The following is a 25426-nucleotide window of genomic DNA, read 5'->3' as shown; positions in this document are numbered from 1 at the left end:
GCCACTGCTACAGAACAAGTGAGAAGAGCCAAGCAAAGCACCAGAATTGGTGCATCTAATAGATGTGCCTTTTCTGGGCAGCTGTGGGCTGCTATTTTTAGGCTGGGGGGCCAATATCCATGACCTCTTACAAGCCTGAGAATACCATCCCCCAGCTGTCTGCTTTAGCAAGGTTGGTTGTCAGGGGGACCCCACATCGTTTTTTAAATTATTTATTTAAATAATTTAAAAAAACAGCGTGGGGACCCCTCTATTCTTGATGACTAGCCTTGCTGAAGCTGACAGCTGAGGGTTGCAGCCTCCAGCTGTGTTTTTTGTCTGGCTGGTTAGCAAAAATAAGGGGAACCCACAACGTTTTTTTTTTAAATTATTTATTTACAGCGCAGGAGCAGCTGATAAAAACTCCCATCAGCTTCTCCTGCTCGCACTGTTAATAGCGGCAGCAGATGTCGAATGATGGGATCAGTAGTCCCATTAGCTCACACCAGTATCCGGAGGTAAAGGTTATACCTCCGATCACAGCTAAGCGCTCACGCTGTCTCTTGACAGCGTGGGAACCGCAGCTCTCTGACCGGCGTGGATGATTTCCCCGCCAATCAGAAGCAGTGTTTGCTGCATTGTGATGCACATTACAGTGCAGCAAACACTGGATGCTCGGGCCCCCCATTCAAGTGAATGGGGTCCGAGTCCGGGTTTGGGTCCAGGTACTCTTCTGGTACCCGAACCTGAACTTTTTGTAACTGTTCGGCCAAACCGGACGGACCCGAAGATCCAAGTGTCTGCCAATCTCTATTTATAGGTTCACCTAATAAGCTCCAGTGATTTTCCAATGTATAATTATTGATTAAAATCTCTTAGTTATAAATGCTAGTATCGCTTATCTGTATGTTCACAAAGTGAATGTGGACTTAACCCAGACATGGCAGTTCTATCATTGGTAGCATCATTATTACAGGTTAGCTAATACACCAAACTAAATTAGATTTAATATTTCAAAAATTACTTTCAATATTTTTAAGATGCTGTCAGATTATCAACACTGCCACGTGGACTATGCTACACCTCGAATTCAAATAACTAAGTTTCAAAAAGCGTCATTAGCTATAATAGCGATTGGAATAGACACCACTTTGACTTTTTTTCATGAATACTTTGTACTTCTTTTTTTTATTAATATCTTTTTAGAAAAGCTTTAATAATGCTTATAATTCTGTTAATGTGTGAGCAGGGCCGGCGTTAGGGGCAGGCAGACCAGGCAGCTGCCTAGGGCCCCTGCTCCTCCAGGGGCCCCCAGCCAGCGGCACATCACACAGCCGCTATGGGGCCCCTGTGAGGCAGGGGGCCTGCCTGCCCCCAGCGCCGACTCCCGCCGCCGCCGCCGCATTGAAGGAGGCAGTGATGGAGGAGAGAGCGTCAGCTGACGCTCCCTCTCCCATCATTCCCCGCTCTGCCTCTGACACAGCGGGGGGCGCGATGACGTCATTGCGCTTTCACTGTGTGCCAGACAGAGCAGGAAGAGACAGGAGCAGCCAGCAGCGCAGGCACGAGGAGAAGGTGAGGAGTGTTTTTTTTTTTTTTTTTTTTTAAATCAGTGTGAGTGTTGGACTGTGGGGCCACTCTGGGGGGGCTATATACCATGCTCAGCTGTATCATACCATGCGGGGGGGCCATATACCATGCTGGGCTGTATCATACCATGCTGGGGGGGCTATATTCCATGCTGGGCTGTATTACACCATTCTGTATCATATCATGCTGGGGGGGCTATATACCATGCTGGGCCATATTATACCAAGCTGGGATGTATTACACCATTCTGGGGCGCTATATACCATGCTGGGCTGTATTATATCATGCTGGGCTGTATTACACCATTCTGGGGGGGGCTATAAACCATGCTGGGCTGTATTATACCATTCTGAGGGGGCTATATACCATGCTGGGCTGTATTAGACCATGCTGGGCTGTATCATACCATGCTGGGGGGGCTATATACCATGCTGGGCGGTATTATACCATGCTGGGCTGTATTACACCATTCTGGGGGGGGCTATATACCATGCTGGGCTGTATTACACCATTCTGGGGGGGCTATATACCATGCTGGGCTGTATTATACCGTGCTGGGCTGTATTATACCATTCTGGGGGGCTATATACCATGCTGGGCTGTATTATACTGTACTGGGCTGTATTATACCATTCTGGGGGGCTATATACCATGCTGTGCTGTATTATACCATTCTAGGGGGGCTATATACCATGCTGGGCTGTATTATACCATTCTAGGGGGGCTATATACCATGCTGGGCTGTATTATACTGTACTGGGCTGTATTATACCATTCTGGGGGGGCTATATACCATACTGTGCTGTATTATACTGTGCTGGGCTGTATTATACCATTCTGGGGGGCTATATACCATGCTGGACTGTACTATACCGTGCTGGGCTGTATTATACCATTCTGGGGGGCTATATACCATGCTTGGCTGTATTCTACCATGTTGGGCTGTATTATACTATTCTGGGGGACTATATACCATACTGGGCTGTATTATACCATTCTGAGGGGGCTATATTATACCATGCTGGACTGTATTATACCATGCTGGGGGGCTATACAACATGCTGGGCTGTATTATACTACTGGGCTGTATTATTCCATTCTGGGGGGCTATATACCATGCTGGGCTGTATTATACCATGGTGGGCTGTATACCATGGTGGGCTGTGCTGTATACCATGGTGGTCTGGGCTGTATAGCATGTGGTGCTGGGCTATATACTATGTGGCTGTGTTATATACCATGGGGTACATTTTACATTATATTCTATAGGGGGAGGCTGTGTTATATAATATGGGGGGGCTACATTATATTCTATGGGGAGGTGGGCTGTATTATATTCTATTTGGGGCTACATTATATTCTATGGGGGGGCTGTATTATATTATATTCGATGGAGGCTGCATTATACTATATGAGGAGGGCTACATTGTATTCTATGGAGGGGCTACATTATACTATATAAGGGGCTGCATTATATCCTATGAGGGGGTTGCCATATATTCTGTGGAGGGGCTGCATTATACTATATGGGGGTGGGGCTGCATTATTTTCTATGGGGGTTACATTATATTCTGTGGAGTGGCTGCATTATACTCTGGGGTAGCTGCATTATTCTCTAAGGGGTGGCTGCATTATACTATAAGAGGTGGGCTGCATTATATTCTATGGGGGTTACATTATATTTTATGGCGGGGCTGCATTATACTCTGTGGGGTGGCTGCATTATGCTCTATGGGGTGGCTGCATTATACTATATGTGGGCTGCGTTATACTGTATTGAGGACTATGGGGAATACATTATATGAAGAACTATGGGTGACTATGGCGGTGCATTATACTATATGGAGAACTATGCCGAGTGTATTATACTATATGGAGGACTGAGCAGTGTATTTTAATATATGGAGGGCTATGAGAAGTTTATTATACTATATAGAGGACTGAGGAGTGTATTATACTATATGGAGGACTATGGGGCAGATTATATTATATGGAGGACTATGGGGTGTAAACTGTAGATGTGCTGCTGATAACATGATACTGTATGGTGATCTGTTAGGGTGTGTGCACACGTTGCGGATTAGTCTGTGACTTTTTCTGCAGAGAATCCATATATCTTGGCCGAAACCGCAGGGTAAAACACATGCATTTTTCCTGCGGATTCCTAGCATGTGTACAGTGGATTTGATGCAGGTTCTAGTGCGGTTTGGCAGTGCGGATGAGAGAGAGAGATTGATTTGTATGTCCCGGAACGTACACTGCAGCTGCGGTTCCGCAAAAAAGAAGTAACATGCTGTGGAAAATAAACCGCAGCAAATCTGTGTGGAATTTTCCGCAGCATGTGCATGGCGAATTTGGTTTTCCATAGGTTTACATGGTACTGTAAACCGCATGGAAACTGCTGCGGATCCGCAGGACCAAATCCGCTGCGGATCCGCAGCAAAAACCGCAACGTGTGCACACACCCTTAGCAATCCATTAGTGATCGTTCTGTTCCCATCATTCTTTCTCAGACGGTGGAAAGAGGCCGGGAAACAAGTGTTGAATGACTTCTTTAGTATTGTCGATCACACTCATTTAGCGGACTGAACTCAGCACATGTAAATACAATCGAAATGCTTCTGTGATGTGCTATATGTTATCATTTGGGGCCCCAATTTAAACTTTGCCTAGGGCCCCACTTTGCCTAAAACCGGCCCTGTGTGTGAGTCAATGATAGTCACATCCTCATGACTCTCCAGACATGTAGAAAGGGTGTCAATACTTCATTGTATCTTCCCCACTTGATTGTCTATGTCTTTTCCCTTTCATCATATGAAAGAAAATGACGATATAGACCTGTTGATTTAGAAAAGATCAAAGCAATGGAAAATATGTTAAAAGAGCAAATCTACATGTCAATAGTGCTGCTCAAGACAAACAATTCATTATTGGTTATGCTTTTTTGTTTTGATCACTTTGATACATGCTGTGATTACTTTGTGTTTGTAGTTATTTATATAAGCTTTAATCCATGATGTAAAGACAAAAGTAGTTTAGCAATTCATTTTATTTAGCAGTGATGCACAAGAATAATTAATGGCAGCTAAGTGCAAATAATTTGTCCATAATCCGGTGTTCACTGACTTAAAAGATTGATGAGCTGTCAAACTGATGCGACAGGACATGGGTCAGCGTAATCATACATTGTAGGCTAGTATCATGAACAAATAGGAAAATCCATGCTACAGTTGCATGTAAAAGTTTGGGCACCCCGTGTCAAAACTACTGTTATTGTATTAAATAAATAATTATTTTAAAAAAATTACTGTTATTGTGAACAGTTAAGCAAGTTGAAGATGAAATGATCTCTAAAAGGCCTAAAGTTAAAGATGACACATTTCATTTTTATTTTAGGCAAATATATATACAGTCATATGTAAAAGTTTGGGCACCCCTATTAATGTTAACCTTTTTTCTTTATAACAATTTTGGTTTTTGCAACAGCTATTTCAGTTTCATATATCTAATAACTGATGGACTCAGTTTTATTTCTGGATTCAAATGAGGTTTATTGTACTAACAGAAAATGTGCAATGTGCATTTAAACAAAATTTGACCGGTGCAAAAGTATGGGCACCCTTATTTTCTTGATTTGAACACTCCTAACTACTTTTTACTGACTTCCTGAAGCACTAAACTGGTTTTGTAACCTCATTGAGCTTTGAACTTCATAGCCAGGTGTATCAAATCATGAGAAAAGGTATTTAAGGTGGCCACTTGCAAGTAGTTCTCCTATTTGATTCTCCTATGAAGAGTGGCATCATGGGCTCCTCAAAACAACTCTCAAATGATCTGAAAACAAAGATTATTCAACATAGCTTTTCAGGGGGAAGGATACAAAAAGTTGTCCCAGAGATTTAACCTGTCAGTTTCCACTGTGAGGAACATAGTAAGGAAATGGAAGAACACAGGTACAGTTCTTGTTAAGCCCAGAAGTGGCAGGCCAAGAAAAATATCAGAAAGGCAGAGAAGAAGAATGGTGAGAACAGTCAAGGACAATCCACAGACCACCTCCAAAGACCGGCAGCATCATCTTGCTGCAGATGGTGTCACTGTGCATCGGTCAACAATACAGCGCACTTTGCACAAGGAGAAGCTGTATGGGAGAGTGATGCGAAAGAAGCCGTTTCTGCAAGCACGCCACAAACAGAGTCATCTGAGGTCTGCAAAAGCACATTTGGACAAGCCAGTTACATTTTGGAAGAAGATCCTGTGGACTGATGAAACAAAGATTGAGTTGTTTGGTCATACAAAAAGGCGTTATGCATGCGCTGTATTGTTGGCCGATGCACAGTGACACCATCTGCAGCAAGATGATGCTGCAGGTCTTTGGAGGTGGTCTGTGGATTGTCCTTGACTGTTCTCACCATTCTTCTTCTCTGCCTTTCTGATATTTTTCTTGGCCTGCCACTTCTGGGCTTAACAAGAACTGTACCTGTGTTCTTCCATGTCCTTACTATGTTCCTCACAGTGGAAACTGACAGGTTAAATCTCTGAGACAACTTTTTGTATCCTTCCCCTGAAAAGCTATGTTGAATAATCTTTGTTTTCAGATCATTTGAGAGTTGTTTTGAGGAGCCCATGATGCCACTCTTCATAGGAGAATCAAATAGGAGAACTACTTGCAAATGGCCACCTTAAATACCTTTTCTCATGATTTGATACACCTGGCTATGAAGTTCAAAGCTCAATGAGGTTACAAAACCAATTTAGTGCTTCAGGAAGTCAGTAAAAAGTAGTTAGGAGTGTTCAAATCAAGAAAATGATAAGGGTGCCCATACTTTTGCACCGGTCAAATTTTGTTTAAATGCAGATTGCACATTTTCTGTTAGTACAATAAACCTCATTTGAATCCAGAAATATAACTGAGTCCATCAGTTATTAGATATATGAAACTGAAATAGCTGTTGCAAAAAACAAAATTGTTATAAAGAAAAAAGGTTAACATTAATAGGGGTGCCCAAACTTTTACATATGACTGTGTGTGTATATATATATATATATATATATATATATATATATACATACAGGGTGGGTATGGATACACCTAAATAAAATGGGAATGGTTGGTGATGTCAACTTCCTGTTTGTGGCATATTAGTATATGGGAGGGGGCAGTGGCGTAACTACAAAGTTATGGGCCCCGGTGCAAACTTTCAAATGCCCCGCATGCCAAAATACACACATCTCCGCTCTGTACACCTCGTACATGCGTGGCTCCGCTCCGTACACCTCATACACACGAGGCTCTGCTCCGTACACCTCGTACACATGCGGCTCTGCTCCGTACACCTCGTACACACGCGGCTCCACTCCGTACACCTCGTAAACACGCGGCTCCACCCCATTCACCTTGTACACACACGGCTCTGCTCCGTCCAACTCATGTACACGCGGCTCCGCTCCGTACAATTCGTACACACGTGGCTCTGCTCCGTTGAAAATTTTACACACTCGGTTCCACTACATCCACACTGCAGACACCGAGGCCCCTGATCATGTGACCCCTGACTCCTCCCCTCCTGTGACCTCATCACAGGTCCTGTGCGCACAGAACACATCTCAGCGATGTAATTGCTGGGATTCATCAGTAAGGGGCTGCGGTGGCTGGTGGGTCTGTCTGTGAGGGCGAGGATGGGGTCGGTGCATGGGGGGGAAAGGCGGCTCAGTGCAGTGTGGGAAAAATAGACTCCCAGGCGAGACGCAGGTGAGGGTCGGGGGGGTCAAAAACGGGACTGTCCCGTGAGAATCAGGACGGTTGGGAGATATGCCTGCCAGGCCCCTGACTCCCCCCGGGCCCGGTCGCAGTGGTGACTGCTGAGACTGTGGTAGTTACGCCCCTGTGAGGGGGGAAACTTTTCAAGATGGATGGTGATCATGGCGGCCATTTTGAAGCCGGCCATTTTGGATCCAACTTTATTTTTTCAATGGGAGAAGGGTCATGTGACACATCAAACTTATTGAGAATTTCACAAGAAAAACAATGGTTTGATTGGTTTTAATGTAACTTTATTCTTTCATGAATTATTTACAAGTTTATGACCACTTATAAAATGTGTTCAAAGTGCTACCCATTGTGTTGGATTGTCAATACGACCCTCTTCTCCCACTCTTGACACACTGATAGCAACACCACAGAAGAAATGCTAGTCTAAGGGGGTCAGATTCCTTGTAGGAATGCTTGGACCTGACACCCATAATGTGGTGGTGCACCATCTTGCTGGAAAAACTCAGGGAACATGCCATCTTCAGTACATAAAGAGGGCAACACATCATCATGTAGCAATTTCAGATATCCAGTGGCATTGAGGTTTCCATTGATGAAGAGTGGCCCCACTATCTTTGTACCCTATATACCACACCATACCATCAATTATGGGTGTCAGGTCCAAGCATTCCTACATGAACAGTTTCCTGGAAAGTGGATTGGTCATCATGGGGCAGTTGAATGGCCACCAAGGTCTCTCGATCTGACCCCCTTAGACTTTTATCTTTGTTGTCATCTGAAGGCAATTGTCTATGCTGTGAAGATACGAGATGTGCAGCATCGGAAACAACGGATACTGGAAGCCTGAGCTAGCATTTCTTCTGTGGTGTTGCTATCAGTGTGTCAAGAGTAGGAGAAGAAGGTTGCATTGACAATCCAACACAATGGGCAGCGCTTTGAACACATTTTTTAAGTGGTCATAAACTTGTAAATAACTCATGAAAGGATAAAGTTACATTAAAACCTAGCACACCATTTTTTTTGTGTGAAATTCTCAATAAGTTTAATGTGTCACATGACCCTCTTTGCATTGAAAAAACAAAGTTGGATCCAAAATGGCCGACTTCAAAATGGCCGCCATGGTCACCACCCATCTTGAAAAGTTTCCCTCTCCCATATACTAATGTGCCACAAACAGGAAGTTGATATCACCAGCCATTCTCATTTTATTTAGGTGTAGCCATATAAATGGCCCACCCTGTATATGCTGTGTGTATATACAGTGGGGCAAAAAAGTATTTAGTCAGTCAGCAATAGTGCAAGTTCCACCACTTAAAAAGATGAGAGGCGTCTGTAATTTACATCATAGGTAGACCTCAACTATGGGAGACAAACTGAGAAAAATAGATCCAGAAAATCATATTGTCTGGTTTTTTTTTCATTTTATTTGCATATTATGGTGGAAAATAAGTATTTGGTCAGAAACAAGCAATCAAGATTTCTGGCTCTCACAGACCTGTAACTTCTTCAAGAGTCTCCTCTTTCCTCCACTCATTACCTGTAGTAATGGCACCTGTTTAAACTTGTTATCAGTATAAAAAGACACCTGTGCACACCCTCAAACAGTCTGACTCCAAACTCCACTATGGTGAAGACCAAAGAGCTGTCAAAGGACACCAGAAACAAAATTGTAGCCCTGCACCAGGCTGGGAAGACTGAATCTGCAATAGCCAACCAGCTTGGAGTGAAGAAATCAACTGTGGGAGCAATAATTAGAAAATGGAAGACATACAAGACCACTGATAATCTCCCTCGATCTGGTGCTCCACGCAAAATCCCACCCCGTGGGGTCAGAATGATCACAAGAACGGTGAGCAAAAATCCCAGAACCACGCGGGGGGACCTAGTGAATGAACTGCAGAGAGCTGGGACCAATGTAACAAGGCCTACCATAAGTAACACACTACGCCACCATGGACTCAGATCCTGCAGTGCCAGACGTGTCCCACTGCTTAAGCCTGTACATGTCCGGGCCCGTCTGAAGTTTGCTAGAGAGCATTTGGATGATCCAGAGGAGTTTTGGGAGAATGTCCTATGGTCTGATGAAACCAAACTGGAACTGTTTGGTAGAAACACAACTTGTCGTGTTTGGAAGAAAAAGAATACTGAGTTGCATCCATCAAATACCATACCTACTGTAAAGCATGGTGGTGGAAACATCATGCTTTGGGGCTGTTTCTCTGCAAAGGGGCCAGGACGACTGATCCGGGTACATGAAGAAATGAATGGGGCCATGTATCGTGAGATTTTGAGTGCAAACCTCCTTCCATCAGCAAGGGCATCGAAGATGAAACGTGGCTGGGTCTTTCAACATGACAATGATCCAAAGCACACCACCAGGGCAACGAAGGAGTGGCTTTGTAAGAAGCATTTCAAGGTCCTGGAGTGGCCTAGCCAGTCTCCAGATCTCAACCCTATAGAAAACCTTTGGAGGGAGTTGAAAGTCCGTGTTGCCAAGCGAAAAGCCAAAAACATCACTGCTCTAGAGGAGATCTGCATGGAGGAATGGGCCAACATACCAACAACAGTGTGTGGCAACCTTGTGAAGACTTACAGAAAACGTTGACCTCTGTCATTGCCAACAAAGGATATATCACAAAGTATTGAGATGAAATGTTGTTTCTGACCAAATACTTATTTTCCACCATAATATGCAAATAAAATGAAAAAAAAACAGACAATGTGATTTTCTGGATTTTTTTTTCTCAGTTTGTCTCCCATAGTTGAGGTCTACCTATGATGTAAATTACAGACGCCTCTCATCTTTTTAAGTGGTGGAACTTGCACTATTGCTGACTGACTAAATACTTTTTTGCCCCACTGTATATAAATATATATATATATATATATATATATATATATACATAAATTAATATATATATATATGTATATATACAGTGCTTCCTTTTTTGTGTGCACACACTGGAATAATGCTCTTTGTCACCAAAACAATAAAAATTACCATTATATTCGCCATAGAATGTTAAAATGTGTACATTTTAATAATGTACCTTGCCTTTTTTGTGAGTTTCATTTCATTTTTTACATTACAAAATCAAGAGCATAAAAATGCATGTGCTGTAAAAAATGGTCTCCTTACATACATTTTTGAAAAACAGCAAAATAAAAATGTGTGTAAATAATGAGTATATATATAAAATTCTATTATACAGAGTCATCATAGTCCTATAATTTGGCAAAATTCAGGCTTAGATACATTGGTAGGTATTGCTGTTTTATTATAGGGCTGCACAAATGTAACTTGAGATGTTAGTAGACTAGCTTAAGGCACAGACCTGCTAAATTGCCATATTCTGCATGTTTGCTAATGGGGTAAATGTTCTATTTCAGGATCGTGGAAAACATTTAGAGAAGGTTCATGCCGTCATTGGAAATAAAAGCTGTGATTTGGACACTATCACTTCAACACTGGCATATGCTTACTATTTGGACAAAGTAAGTATAGATTGTATATTGCACCTGCTATTAACATATGCAGAAAGAATTGGCATATATTCCTCCATTGTATTCAGTGGCATGGATTTTACTAGCAAAGGAATGAGTTGATGGTTTAGCTACAGAAAAGTCTTGGGAAAAACTGATTAGTTCTGGGACAGAAATAGGATGATAAATTCAGATATGTTAATAAATAATCTTTATATAGCGCTAACAAATTCCACAGCACTTTACAGTTTGCACACATTATCATCACTGTCCCCAATGGGGCTCACAATCTAAATTCCCTATCAGTATGTCTTTGGAATGTGGGAAGAAACCGTAGTGCCCAGAGAGCATGCAAACTCCATGCAGATGTTGTCCTTGGTGAGATTTGAACTCAGGACCCCAGCGCTGCAAGGCTGCAGCGATAACCACTGAGCCACCGTGCTGCCCATATGTTGCGATGATGCTCTTAACGTGGACTGGGCTAAGAAGATGTTGCAGACTTTCTGGGAACCAGGCATTAAAGAGATTATTCTACATAAATGACTCCTTTTTAACCCCTTCACAACATATAGTGTACATTTACATCACATATCGGTCTCTGACTTTGATGCGGGCTCACAAGCAGAGCCCGCATCTTCCCTGGCTGATGATAGCTGATTTAGCCAGTCATCATCTGCCTCTAACAGCCAACGATAGAGACTAACTCCGCCCATGACTCTTAACCTGTTAAAGGTTGCTATCAATCCCTGACAGCGGCATTTGACAAGAGCTGAAAGTGGCGCACGTCATTCCCCGTGCCCATTGGGGCTCCTGTGACATGGTCACAGGGCGACGATGTGTTGTCATGATAGCCGAGGGTCTGCCGAAGACCTCTGTGCTTGTCATGATAATTCTCCTGTGAAAGCTAACACTTACTGCCGCTCATAGCAGACCATGATTTTCTCTATACTTTCTCTATTTTCTCTCTACATAGCTGATGCACTGATATGATATGATATATTACAAGCGATCAGATGATCGCAGCTTGAACTCAGTTAAAGGGACTAGCAGAGGGGTTATCCAAGTCATGGGAAACCCCTTTAATAGATTGCTCCATTTCTATCCAACCATGCAATACTTTGTAGGTAGTGATGAGCGAGTATACTCATTGCTCGGGTTTTCCCGAGCATGCTCGGGTGATCTCCAAGTATTTTGGTGTAGGGAAGGTGACTTGACGGACCGACCTGTCAGTATAGAGAAGGAAAGGTTTGCACAGTTCAGATAGTTGTCAGTTACTACAGTGGGGAAACAGCTAGGAAAGAGTAGTGGACGTGCAGTACCTGGGATGACCATTTGATGGCAGGGAGGAGTGTGAGCAAAGGACTTGACATCAGCTTCGGACTTAGGAAACCGTTGGTCATGGGGGGCGGAGTCACAGGGAACCAGGAAAGGTATAAATACTGAGGGAGGGTTCCAGAAAGTTCCAGTCCCCAGGGGGAGCTCCGGTGACAGGAGGACTATGACAGTCTGTGCGCTCTGAGGAGAACCAGACCAGGGGGACTGAGGAGAGAGAACGTCAGGGGGATGGTCCTGACAGGAAGAACCGCAGAAGAGACGAGGCACCGGGTGTGGGACACCGTATTTGACACGACGCCTGACCAGTAAAATTGCTGTTGGTTTACGGGCCTAAGGCGGCCACAGTGACGGACCTGTCAGGAGCGTCAAACAGTGAAGAAGGGACAGTACATGCATGTACGTCCCTAATGTAAAAGTATGGTGTGTATAACGGGCCGTGGAAACGGTGGGCCGTGAAGTGAAGAGAAGTGCTGTGTACTGCGGAGGCCGTCAAGTGGGCGGCAAGAGAGAATAAAACTTGGACCTGTTGCACCCAGAATCTGTCTCCATCTTGTCTCTGTTTCGCCTCTGCGCGGTCAGAAGAGGGACCACCCCCCAGCTCGGCCCACCGACCTTACACTTGGCGTAGTCGGCAGGATCAACGCCGCTAATACATCATCTTCTGCGGCAGACCTGCCTCAAAGAATGGAAAAAGACTGGAACTACTCTGTTTGGATTACAATCACTTGTGGATTACAAATTACCTACCTGTGGAATACAAATGGGGAGCGCTGTGGCGGATCTGTGTGGTCAGCAGAGGATCCGGGGAGGTACCAAGTACTGTGCAGTATGGCGGTATTGCTTCAGCGTAGAGGAGAGGTCCGGATGTTCGCAGTTGTTCAGAATGGACTGGGACCCCCTCCAACATACCCCAAAAGGAAGCTGTATGTGCCCGGAGATCGACGCTTCCATATATTGGACCCTGACCGGTGGGTGGAGAGGCCTGCCGACGCCCCACCCCACAGAGGGAGTGACACCGAAGAAAAGCTTGGGTGCGGCTGCTTGGCGCCATTCGATTGCTGCCCACCGGACAATATGAGATGCTGCGGGTGTCGGGGCATTGGCGGCAGGAGACTGAGCTGAGCCAGAAGACGTCATCTTCAGAGCCACGGGCAGGAAGCGGAGCCTGTGCGGAGCCAGAATGAGCGGCCGCCATTGATACCGGCAGAGGACTTCCCTGCAGAGTCCCTGAGCCTGGAGGCTAGGTCCGCGGAACAACGAGCTGAGGAGCAGAGACTGCGGGAGGAGCCGCGTGGTGATGTGACGGAGGCCGCGGCGCCGGGGAAGGTGAGAATTCCCCCGGTCCTGCCGGCGGCTTCACAAGTTGCCCCCACCATTCTGTTGCGGCACGCAGCCTCCAGCGTATCGGAAGGTCTGGCCGCGGAGGGCCCTATGGTGTACGCGGAGCTGAGCGAGGCCCCTGCCCCCGTCCCTGAGTCATCCCGCCCAGAGTCATCAGCGCGGAGCTTGGTTACAGAAGACGTGGCTGTGCTCCCCTGACCGGTAACAGCTTCATTACCAGAACCGGCCGCCACCCCGGCTCTGCTGGAGGTTTTGGATGCGGCCTACCCTGCGGCCGCGGCTATGCCGGCGCTAGAGCCGGCTGTGGCCTGCTTGACAGGGCCTGTGATTCAGTCCTCCGGAAACACGGCTGCTCCCGTCCGCCACCCGGCCCCAGCGGCTGCTGGGCCGCAGATATCATCGGCTGCCTCTGGCCCACGCACTTTTTTCGACTAAGTCCCGCCCACTGGACTTGAGCCTGCGCAGTACCCTCCGTTTGGGTGGCGGAGGTTATTAATGGGACGAAGGCACGGGAGCAAGCGATCTGGAAGCAGCTGCATGAAAAGGGAGAGGCAGGTATGGTGGTGAAGAGATCACAGGGATGGCTGGTATACACCAACGTCGATAGGGGGTACGGTTTCATCCGTGATAAGACTGGCCAGAAGGTGTATGTGAATGTGGCCTCTATACGGCATGGCCGGGCTCTGAAGGAAGGGGACTTAGTTTCCTATTATAAAGAATACTGCCCCCGCGGATATTATGCGGTGGCAGTACTGGCGGAGCCCGAGGAATGTGAACCCCCGTAAAGATGTCTGTTGTGGACACTCCCTGCATCCCAGGAGCTCCACGGCTGTGGGGCCCCTTGCTACCGGCCATCAGGAGATGGTCTGGACTGTCAGGATTCTGTTGCACCCTTGTGCAGACCACGAGGACAGTTTTCCGTCCACGTTATAGAAAATGTTTTTTTAGTTGCAGTTAGTTTCCCTGACATGGCCGGGATGCGGAAAAAAAAAAGGGGGAAGTGTCAATTTCAAAGGGAGGTGGAGGAGAACATGTGATGTTGTATTGTTATATGTTGGTTTTAGAAGCAAAATGAAAAAAATATATAAAAATGGGTACTTGTGCTATTATAAAGTTGTTTAATGTATAATATGCAAAAGTAAAATGCAACAGGTCCGGGTAAGGGAAGGTCTGAGGGACCAACGGGAAGTGTGAGATCCGAAGAGGGGTCTATATGTGAAGAGGGTCTGGGAGACCAAGATGCCGACCATGACATGTAATTGAAAGAAAGGTACAAGAGGTGGAAGATGTGAAAAGACAGCTGTCTTAGGTCAGGTCCCTGACACCACGGACACCCCTGAAGGAGAGATGGACGCCGGCAATGATCTGGTAGGTGTGAGGCCTCGATCATGGCGTACCAGACAGTGGAGGGTGAGAGAAGGGGAGAGTAGGGGAAGGTACACGCCATAGAGAGAATATGGGTGTACCTAGCCCAGTGTGAAAGATGTTGTCATGTGGCGTGCGCGCTGGTGAGTGGCAGTAGGCTGCTCAGAGCATGGTGCTCCCAGTATGGTTCGGCCCCCGCAGGTAGTGGGTTTGGCCCAACAGCTGGTCCGACAACAGAGTGTAGGTGAAGCTTCAGAACGACGAAGGCAGGGATGACGATTGTTGAGGACGACAATAGACAAAGGAAGGGGGAGTGTAGGGAAGGTGACCTGACGGATGGACGGACCTGTCAGTATAGAGAAGGAAAGGTTTGCACAGTTCAGATAGTTGTCAGTTACTACAGTGGGGAAACAGCTAGGAAAGAGTAGTGGACGTGCAGTACCTGGGTTGACCATTAGAGGGCAGGGAGGAGTGTGAGCAAAGGACTTGACATCAGCTTCGGGCTTAGGAAACCGTTGGTCATGGGGGGCGGAGTCACAGGGAACCAGGAAAGGTATAAATACTGAGGGAGGGTTCCAGAAAGTTCCAGTCCCCAGGGGGAGCTCCGGTGACAGGAGGACTACGACAGTCTGTGCGCTCTGAGGAGAACCAGACCAGGGGGACTGAGGAGAGAGAACGTCAGGGGGGTGGTCCTGACAGGAAGAACCGCAGAAGAGACGAGGCACCGGGTGTGGGACACCGTATTTGACACGACGCCTGACCAGTAAAATTGCTGTTGGTTTACGGGCCTAAGGCGGCCACAGTGACGGACCTGTCAGGAGCGTCAAACAGTGAAGAAGGGACAGTACATGCATGTACGTCCCTAATGTAAAAGTATGGTGTGTATAACGGGCCGTGGAAACGGTGGGCCGTGAAGTGAAGAGAAGTGCTGTGTACTGCGGAGGCCGTCAAGTGGGCGGCAAGAGAGAATAAAACTTGGACCTGTTGCACCCAGAATCTGTCTCCATCTTGTCTCTGTTTCGCCTCTGCGCGGTCAGAAGAGGGACCACCCCCCAGCTCGGCCCACCGACCTTACACTTGGCGTAGTCGGCAGGATCAACGCCGCTAATACATCATCTTCTGCGGCAGACCTGCCTCAAAGAATGGAAAAAGACTGGAACTACTCTGTTTGGATTACAATCACTTGTGGATTACAAATTACCTACCTGTGGAATACAAATGGGGAGCGCTGTGGCGGATCTGTGTGGTCAGCAGAGGATCCGGGGAGGTACCAAGTACTGTGCAGTATGGCGGTATTGCTTCAGTGTAGAGGAGAGGTCCGGATGTTCGCAGTTGTTCAGAATGGACTGGGACCCCCTCCAACATACCCCAAAAGGAAGCTGTATGTGCTCGGAGATCGACGCTTTCATATATTGGACCCTGACCGGTGGGTGGAGAGGCCTGCCGACGCCCCACCCCACAGAGGGAGTGACACCGAAGAAAAGCTTGGGTGCGGCTGCTTGGCGCCATTCGATTGCTGCCCACCGGACAATATGAGATGCTGCGGGTGTCGGGGCATTGGCGGCAGGAGACTGAGCTGAGCCAGAAGATGTCATCTTCAGAGCCACGGGCAGGAAGCGGAGCCTGTGCGGAGCCAGAATGAGCGGCCGCCATTGATACCGGCAGAGGACTTCCCTGCAGAGTCCCTGAGCCTGGAGGCTAGGTCCGCGGAACAACGAGCTGAGGAGCAGAGACTGCGGGAGGAGCCGCGTGGTGATGTGACGGAGGCCGCGGCGCCGGGGAAGGTGAGAATTCCCCCGGTCCTGCCGGGGGCTTCACAAGTTGCCCCCACCATTCTGTTGCGGCACGCAGCCTCCAGCGTATCGGAAGGTCTGGCCGCGGAGGGCCCTATGGTGTACGCGGAGCTGAGCGAGGCCCCTGCCCCCGTCCCTGAGTCATCCCGCCCAGAGTCATCAGCGCGGAGCTTGGTTACAGAAGACGTGGCTGTGCTCCCCTGACCGGTAACAGCTTCATTACCAGAACCGGCCGCCACCCCGGCTCTGCTGGAGGTTTTGGATGCGGCCTACCCTGCGGCCGCGGCTATGCCGGCGCTAGAGCCGGCTGTGGCCTGCTTGACAGGGCCTGTGATTCAGTCCTCCGGAAACACGGCTGCTCCCGTCCGCCACCCGGCCCCAGCGGCTGCTGGGCCGCAGATATCATCGGCTGCCTCTGGCCCACGCACTTTTTTCGACTAAGTCCCGCCCACTGGACTTGAGCCTGCGCAGTACCCTCCGTTTGGGTGGCGGAGGTTATTAATGGGACGAAGGCACGGGAGCAAGCGATCTGGAAGCAGCTGCATGAAAAGGGAGAGGCAGGTATGGTGGTGAAGAGATCACAGGGATGGCTGGTATACACCAACGTCGATAGGGGGTACGGTTTCATCCGTGATAAGACTGGCCAGAAGGTGTATGTGAATGTGGCCTCTATACGGCATGGCCGGGCTCTGAAGGAAGGGGACTTAGTTTCCTATTATAAAGAATACTGCCCCCGCGGATATTATGCGGTGGCAGTACTGGCGGAGCCCGAGGAATGTGAACCCCCGTAAAGATGTCTGTTGTGGACACTCCCTGCATCCCAGGAGCTCCACGGCTGTGGGGCCCCTTGCTACCGGCCATCAGGAGATGGTCTGGACTGTCAGGATTCTGTTGCACCCTTGTGCAGACCACGAGGACAGTTTTCCGTCCACGTTATAGAAAATGTTTTTTTAGTTGCAGTTAGTTTCCCTGACATGGCCGGGATGCGGAAAAAAAAAAGGGGGAAGTGTCAATTTCAAAGGGAGGTGGAGGAGAACATGTGATGTTGTATTGTTATATGTTGGTTTTAGAAGCAAAATGAAAAAAATATATAAAAATGGGTACTTGTGCTATTATAAAGTTGTTTAATGTATAATATGCAAAAGTAAAATGCAACAGGTCCGGGTAAGGGAAGGTCTGAGGGACCAACGGGAAGTGTGAGATCCGAAGAGGGGTCTATATGTGAAGAGGGTCTGGGAGACCAAGATGCCGACCATGACATGTAATTGAAAGAAAGGTACAAGAGGTGGAAGATGTGAAAAGACAGCTGTCTTAGGTCAGGTCCCTGACACCACGGACACCCCTGAAGGAGAGATGGACGCCGGCAATGATCTGGTAGGTGTGAGGCCTCGATCATGGCGTACCAGACAGTGGAGGGTGAGAGAAGGGGAGAGTAGGGGAAGGTACACGCCATAGAGAGAATATGGGTGTACCTAGCCCAGTGTGAAAGATGTTGTCATGTGGCGTGCGCGCTGGTGAGTGGCAGTAGGCTGCTCAGAGCATGGTGCTCCCAGTATGGTTCGGCCCCCGCAGGTAGTGGGTTTGGCCCAACAGCTGGTCCGACAACAGAGTGTAGGTGAAGCTTCAGAACGACGAAGGCAGGGATGACGATTGTTGAGGACGACAATAGACAAAGGAAGGGGGAGTGTAGGGAAGGTGACCTGACGGATGGACGGACCTGTCAGTATAGAGAAGGAAAGGTTTGCACAGTTCAGATAGTTGTCAGTTACTACAGTGGGGAAACAGCTAGGAAAGAGTAGTGGACGTGCAGTACCTGGGTTGACCATTAGAGGGCAGGGAGGAGTGTGAGCAAAGGACTTGACATCAGCTTCGGGCTTAGGAAACCGTTGGTCATGGGGGGCGGAGTCACAGGGAACCAGGAAAGGTATAAATACTGAGGGAGGGTTCCAGAAAGTTCCAGTCCCCAGGGGGAGCTCCGGTGACAGGAGGACTACGACAGTCTGTGCGCTCTGAGGAGAACCAGACCAGGGGGACTGAGGAAAGAGAACGTCAGGGGGGTGGTCCTGACAGGAAGAACCGCAGAAGAGACGAGGCACCGGGTGTGGGACACCGTATTTGACACGACGCCTGACCAGTAAAATTGCTGTTGGTTTACGGACCTGTCAGGAGCGTCAAACAGTGAACAAGGGACGGTACGTGCATGTATGTCCCTAATGTAAAAGTACGGTGTGTATAACGGGCCCTGGAAATGGTGGGCCGTGAAGAGAAGTGCTGTGTACTGCGGAGGCCGTCAAGTGGGCGACGAGAGAATAAAACTTGGACCTGTTGCACCCAGAATCTGTCTCCATCTTGTCTCTGTTTCGTCTCTGCGCGGTCAGAAGAGGGACCACCCCCCAGCTCGGCCCACCGACCCTACACTGGCGTGCTTTGAGATTTAGTTTTCGTAGTTTTATATGCATGATTTGTGACTTGTAGACAGGCAGAATACATGTGGGAATTCCCTAACAAACAGGCATTCCACATCATGCAGCTGAGACGACGAAAACTAACTCTCCGAGCACGCCAAAATACTCGGAGACCACCCGAGCAACGAGTATACTCGCTCATCACTATTTGTAGGCTTTTTATCTCCAATTTTTGTAGTTTCTTACATTTTATTAGTAAATGTATCAGACCGGATGGATGCCTGACATTATCTTACACAGTCTTGCCTAGCTGGCTTAGTCACTACTGCTGGCAGCAGATATGTGCCAGGACGTGATCCAAATGTGGTTACATATCTTTGGATTGCACTGCCCTGCAGAGTGACTTAGCATAGCAGTGGTGTCATTCGAGTGACAGCTCCATAATTGTTATGTGTTGGTTCTGAATTTGACCTTTATTTTTCCTTAATCATTTGTGCTAATTTTTTCCCCATGTTACCATTGTTATGTTAAAGAAAGGAAAAATTGGTCTATTCCTAAATTCAATTCCCTCTGTATTTTATGACAAGATAAAGTTCAATGTGAAGTTGAGTATTCCATTTGTCCAGTCTGCATGCCTGCCGCTGCCTGATGTAGATGTTTCCAGTGACATTTAAATCCATCTCTTTAGATCACATCACCCAGTGTTCTCTGTCTGCCTGTTCTAAATGCTACAAGACTTGAATTTGATTTCTACAGCGAGACTCGGTTTATATTGGAGGAGCTGGATATCCCCGAATCTTGTCTCATCTTCAGGGATGAAATTAATCTTCAGAGACTGAATGATGAAGACAGGTTATCACTAACTCTCGTGAACTTCAGTGCACTTACAAGGTATTACAGTTCATCATGTAAGGCCGGCCTGCTACCAAAGTGGATATGGAACGCATGAAAATAAACATTTTGGTGCACAGTAATAAACTTGTAGAAAGGATGCATATCTAGATGTGACATTTATGGAATCAACGAGACGCAGCCTATAGGAGGCCATGCACCAGGAGTCTGAGATAGAATTGGATAGACTCGTAAAGTAAGGTTCACTTTTCATACACTTGTAAAGTGGGATGTGTTTAGTTTCAGAAAAATGACTAAATATAGGACCTATCAAAGCCCCTAAACCTGCCGCCTTCCTTGCCGCATGGGTTGGCACCCTAAAAATGCGATACGGTGATCCCATTCATCGTCGACTGTCCCTGAGGGTATCCCTTAGTCTAAACCTATGAAACAATAGTATACAGTGACATGTAAATGTTTGGGTACCCCTAGTCAAAATTACTGTTATTATGAACAGTTAAGACAGTTGACGATGAAATTATGTCTAAAAGGACTAACGTTAAAGATGACACATTTATTTGTATTTTAGGCAGAAAAAAATATATTTCACCAAATGATCAAAGATATGTGTGGAAAAAAAGATCACAGAATTTCAGGAAAAATGATTCTCAACAATTTTTAAGCATGGGGGTGGATCAATGATGCTTTGGGTTGTGTTGCAGCCAATGGCATCGGGAAAATTTCATAGGTAGAGGGAAGAATGGATTCAATGATGCAAACATAACACCGTCTGTGAAAAAAAGCTGAAATTGAAAAGAGGATGTCTTCTACAAATGGATAATGATCCTAAACACAAGTCAAAATCCCCAATAGACTATCTCAAAAGGCTCAAGCTGAAGGTTTTACAAGCTGTGATACTTGCAAAAAAGAGGTTCTACTGGGTAATAACCATGCAGGGTGCCCAAATATTTGCATCAGACTATTTTTCTTTTTGTAATTTTTAAAATGTGAAAAATGTCAGTATATATTATTTTTTGCCTTAAATACAAAGTAAATGTGTAATCTTTAACTTTAGGCCTTTTAGAGATCCTTTCACCTTCAACTTGCTTATCGCTTCACAATAACAGTAATGTCAACTAGGGTTGTCCACACGTTTACATGCCACTGTACATAAATACTAAATCAACATGACAAAATATTGGGTTACAAATAGCTCAATGAAGAAACCCCCTTTGCAAACTGAAACGAGCGCGTGAATGCCAGTTTGGTGTGCTTGCGCATATTAGTGCAATGGATATCAGTGTATTCCACACATAGAACGTATAACTTCAGTTTGCAAAGGGGATTTCTTCATTGAGCTAAGTGTAAACAATTTTTTTGCTATGTTGATTTAGTATTTATGTACCTTACTAGCAGAAGAGCCCAGCGTTGCCCGGCATAGTAACTAACTACGGTTAGTTATAACAAATTATAATGATTATATCTATATATATATATAAAGCTGAGTGTAGAACCCCATCCATTCCACATAGCCACATTCACTATAATATCCCACATCATCCCGTCAGCCAGAGCTAACGGACTACTACCCATAATATCCCACATCATCCCGTCAGCCAGAGCCACTGGACTACTACCCCTAATATCCCACATCTTCCCATCAGCCAGAGCCACCGGACTACTACCCCTAATATCGCACATCATCCTATCAGCCAGAGCCACCAGACAACTACCACTAATATCCCACATCATCCTGTCAGCCAGAGCTACTGGACTACTGCCCATAATATCCCACATCGTCCCATCAGCCAGAGCCACCGGACTACTACCACTAATATTCCACATCATCCTGTCAGCCAGAGCCATCTGACCACTTCCACTAATATCCCACATCATCCCATCAGCCTGGCATCAGAACCAGAGCGCTGACTGGATTTGCCCTGACTTCCATACCAATGATCCCTTTAATAGAAGCCTGGAGTGAGAATCAGAGTGCAGAGGGATTTACCCTAACTTCCATACCAGAGATCCCTTTAAGAGAGGCCTTGGGTCAGTACCAAAGCGCACAGTGGATTATCCCTCACTTCCGTACCATAAATCCCTTTAAGAGGGGACTTGGGTCAAATCCAGAGCACTGAGTGGATTTGCTCTAACTTCCATACCGGGGATCCCTTTAAGAGAGCCTGGGGTCAGTACCAGAGAATTTGAAGTCAATTGCCCTGACTTCCATACCGGGGATCCCTTTAAGAGAGGCCTGGGGTTAGAATTAAAGCGCTGGATGGATTTGCCCTGACTTCCACACCGTTGATCCCTTTAAGAGAGCCTGGGATCAGAACCAGAGAGCTGAGTGGATTTGCCCTGACTTCCACACCAATGATCCCTTTAATAAAAGCCTGGGGTGAGAATCAGAGAGCCAAGGGATTTACCCTAACTTCCATACCGGAGATCCCTTTAAGAGAGGCCTGGGGTCAGTACCAAAGTGCACAGTGGTTTTTCCCTCACTGCCGTACCAAGGATCCCTTTAAGAGGGGACTTGGGTCAGAACCAGAAGAGCGCTGAGTGGATTTGCTCTAACGTCCATACCGGGGATCCCTTTAAGAGAGCCTGGGATCAGAACCAGAGCGCTGAGTGGATTTGCCCTGACTTGCATACCAATGATCCCTTTAATAGAACCCTGGGGTCAGAATCAGAGCGCTGAGGGATTTGCCCTAACATCCATACAGGAGATCCCTTTTAGAGAGGCCTGGGGTCAGAATTAAAGCACTGGATGGATTTGCCCTGACTAGAGTTGAGCGAAACAGGTCGGTCAGATTCAAAAGTCGCTGACTTTCGCCAAAGTCGGGTTTCATGAAACGAAACCCGACCACAGTGTGAAGTCGGCCATGTGGTCGGCGACCCAAGCGCCAAAGTTGGGTTTCGCCGAATGCTTGCACGTGACTTTTTTCAGCCAATGAGAGAAGTGGAGCGTAGCGTAGCAGTAGCAGGAGAGAGAGAGAGGGAGAGAGAGAGATTTCGCCACCTCTAGGGTTAAAATTCATGCCAGGTGTGTTTACAGTCCTCCACTCACTGCCAACTTTTCTCCCCATTGACTTGCATTGGGTTTCATGTTTCACGACTTTTCCCTATAGTCGGCTGATTTCGTTCGACTCGACTTTTGAGAAAGTCGGGTTTCATGATACCCGACTCGACCCTAAAAAAGGCAAAGTCGCTCATCTCTAGTCATAATGTCATGGGAGACTGTGGAAGCATCACACTGTGATGGGGGTCACCGTGGAGGCCTCATAATGTAAGTGGGGGAACTGTGGGGTCATAATATTGTTTGCGGGCTCTATTGGTGTATCATACTGTTAGTGGGCATTATACTGTGTTGGGGTAACTGTTAGGGCGTCATATTGTATTAGAAGCACTGTTTCATCATATGTGTTGGAGTGAGAGACGTGAAAGTGAGGCCCAATTAGGATTTATTGCTATGGTACCCCATGATTTCTGTGAATGACCCTCAGTGGAACAATTAGTGCTTCCTATTGTAGAATGCTTGGTGTGAAAAAAAATATTCTAAATGCAAATCATAAAAGCAGGATTTTACATTTATCTCTGGATTCTGGGCTGTAACTTGGGATTTTAACAAGATAAGTAATTACATTTATTGGTAAAGTTTATTCATTTTTACGCACCGTATGGAGTAAATACTGTAAAGCCCCCAAAGACGTCAAACAGTTATCGTTCTCCTTTTGTCTTAGCTCAATTTCCCATGTATTTTCAAAGGAAAGAACAGAGAAAGCCAGTGCCAGACTTTTCTCACAGCAGCTTCTCCCTTGAATAACAAAAGGGTAGGGCACTAACATTTAAATTACCCACCTTTATCCCCCAGAACATCTTCTGTCTGGAAGGCTTGGGAGGCCCTCAAACACATCAGATTGTCAGCCGATCCTGATATTGGTGGGTCAGAGCGATTTTTGTATAATGCGTATTGGCGGGTTAGGGGGGAAATACTGAACATTATATGTACAGTACTATGCTCCCTTTAATTTCTACATCTACTGTGTTCCAGACTTAATAGTGTTTACATGACTAACCCATAATTTGTCTAAATTATTAATAAGTTGATTGCAAACATTTTCATGCCCCTATACAGTGAGGATGAAAGTTTGGAAGCATCAGTTATAAAAGCCATAAATCCAGAGAAGCAGTATTATGGGGATCGAGAGTTTCGTGACTCATCTTCTGTCTTAGTAGCAAAAGAGATTCTTGAGGAGGCGCCCGAGCTACTTACTCCACAGCTTGCTCATCTACTCAGAGGTGAGTGATTGCTCTTGATATAACCGTACACAGTGAAAAGTTTAATGGAGTGTTTCTAAATCTCCTCATGCTGAAAGACCATGATCTATTCTTTGGTTAACAATCCCTTAAAAGACCACAGGAGGCTTCATAAAAGAAGCAGGGAGTAACGCGTTTGTTAAAGAGAAGCATTACATTGAATATTAAAAAACGAGCATGTAAAAGGCAGGAGCTAGCTGTACGGTAGGACTAGACAGGAATATTAAGTGCTGCTATCTGCACATCAGTTGGGTGGCTGGAACAGCTCTGATGGTTGTTTTAACTCTGTGTCCTGGGGCTGTGTGGCGTTGGCGATAATGACACGCATGCCCTACAGTGGACAATGAATATGGATCAGTGTCCTGTGATTGCATACTTAAGAGTTCTCTGGTCAAAAAGATGTTTATATAATTCACTTTTGATGGTGAAATATGTAACTTTCATTATCATTCCATTATCTGAAACAGCTATAATCAAAACTCCATTATGTGCATTCTTTTCACTTCAGAATGCTCAATGTAACCACTGCAATAGCGAGCAGTGGGGATCAAAGCAGAGTCATAAATGGGAATATTGTCTCTTCCTAATGTTGCATCAATGTATCATCTGCAATTTGACTATATAAAATACACCATTTATCTGTAGCGAAACTTTTTATTATCATATAGAAAATGTGATGACACAGCGTTTTATCCTAATTAACCAGTCACATATTTACAGTACATTGTTATCTATATGTTGACTTTTGAATGTCTGTGTTTGTTCATCGTGGTAAAAGGAGAGCGGGCTTACGGTGGGATGATCCCTGGTCCATGCGGTTTCGGCTAGCGGACTAGATCACCTTGTCTCCACAGAAAGGTTTAAGTTTTGTTGCATCTATTAGGGTATGTGAACATTAGATCTTTTTCAGACAAGTACACGCTGTAATCTGCCTGAAAATCCACTAAATGAAAAGAAAAAAAGAATGAACATATTCATTGCAATGTAAAAACAACAGTGTATGTTCAGTCCCTTGAGCTTCTTCTTCAAATAAAAAGAGTACAGCAGCACTCTGTAAGTGCTAAGGTGTATGCAAACACTGAATATGTGATATTTTTACTGCATTACTGCTATATAAAATATATTTATAAAATGAAGGTACTTTACCGGCATCAATTTTCCATTCATGTGAGCTCACCAGCCACGACAAAGCGTACTGTATCTTTCTTTGATGGGAC

At 46.1% G+C, this 25426-nt stretch overlaps 1 protein-coding gene across 1 annotated transcript in view; it reads left to right on the top strand.

Annotated features, from left to right (window-relative positions):
• The window catches only part of LOC141048335 (protein prune homolog 2-like), a 199795-nt gene that overhangs the window by 113192 nt on the left and 61177 nt on the right, over window positions 1-25426 (top strand). Inside the window, exons 2-4 of the mRNA XM_073543817.1 lie at window positions 10730-10834; window positions 19750-19952; window positions 24028-24191. Coding sequence (XP_073399918.1) covers window positions 10730-10834; window positions 19750-19952; window positions 24028-24191 — 472 coding nt within the window. The remainder of the gene's footprint in view (window positions 1-10729; window positions 10835-19749; window positions 19953-24027; window positions 24192-25426) is intronic.

This window comes from Dendrobates tinctorius, unplaced genomic scaffold (assembly GCF_039654945.1).
Source record: "Dendrobates tinctorius isolate UK_male_01 unplaced genomic scaffold, ASM3965494v1 ptg000134l, whole genome shotgun sequence".
Lineage (NCBI taxonomy): Eukaryota > Metazoa > Chordata > Amphibia > Anura > Dendrobatidae > Dendrobates > Dendrobates tinctorius.
Note: the sequence above shows the minus strand (reverse complement) of the source record. Positions and strands in the feature narration are given on the sequence as shown.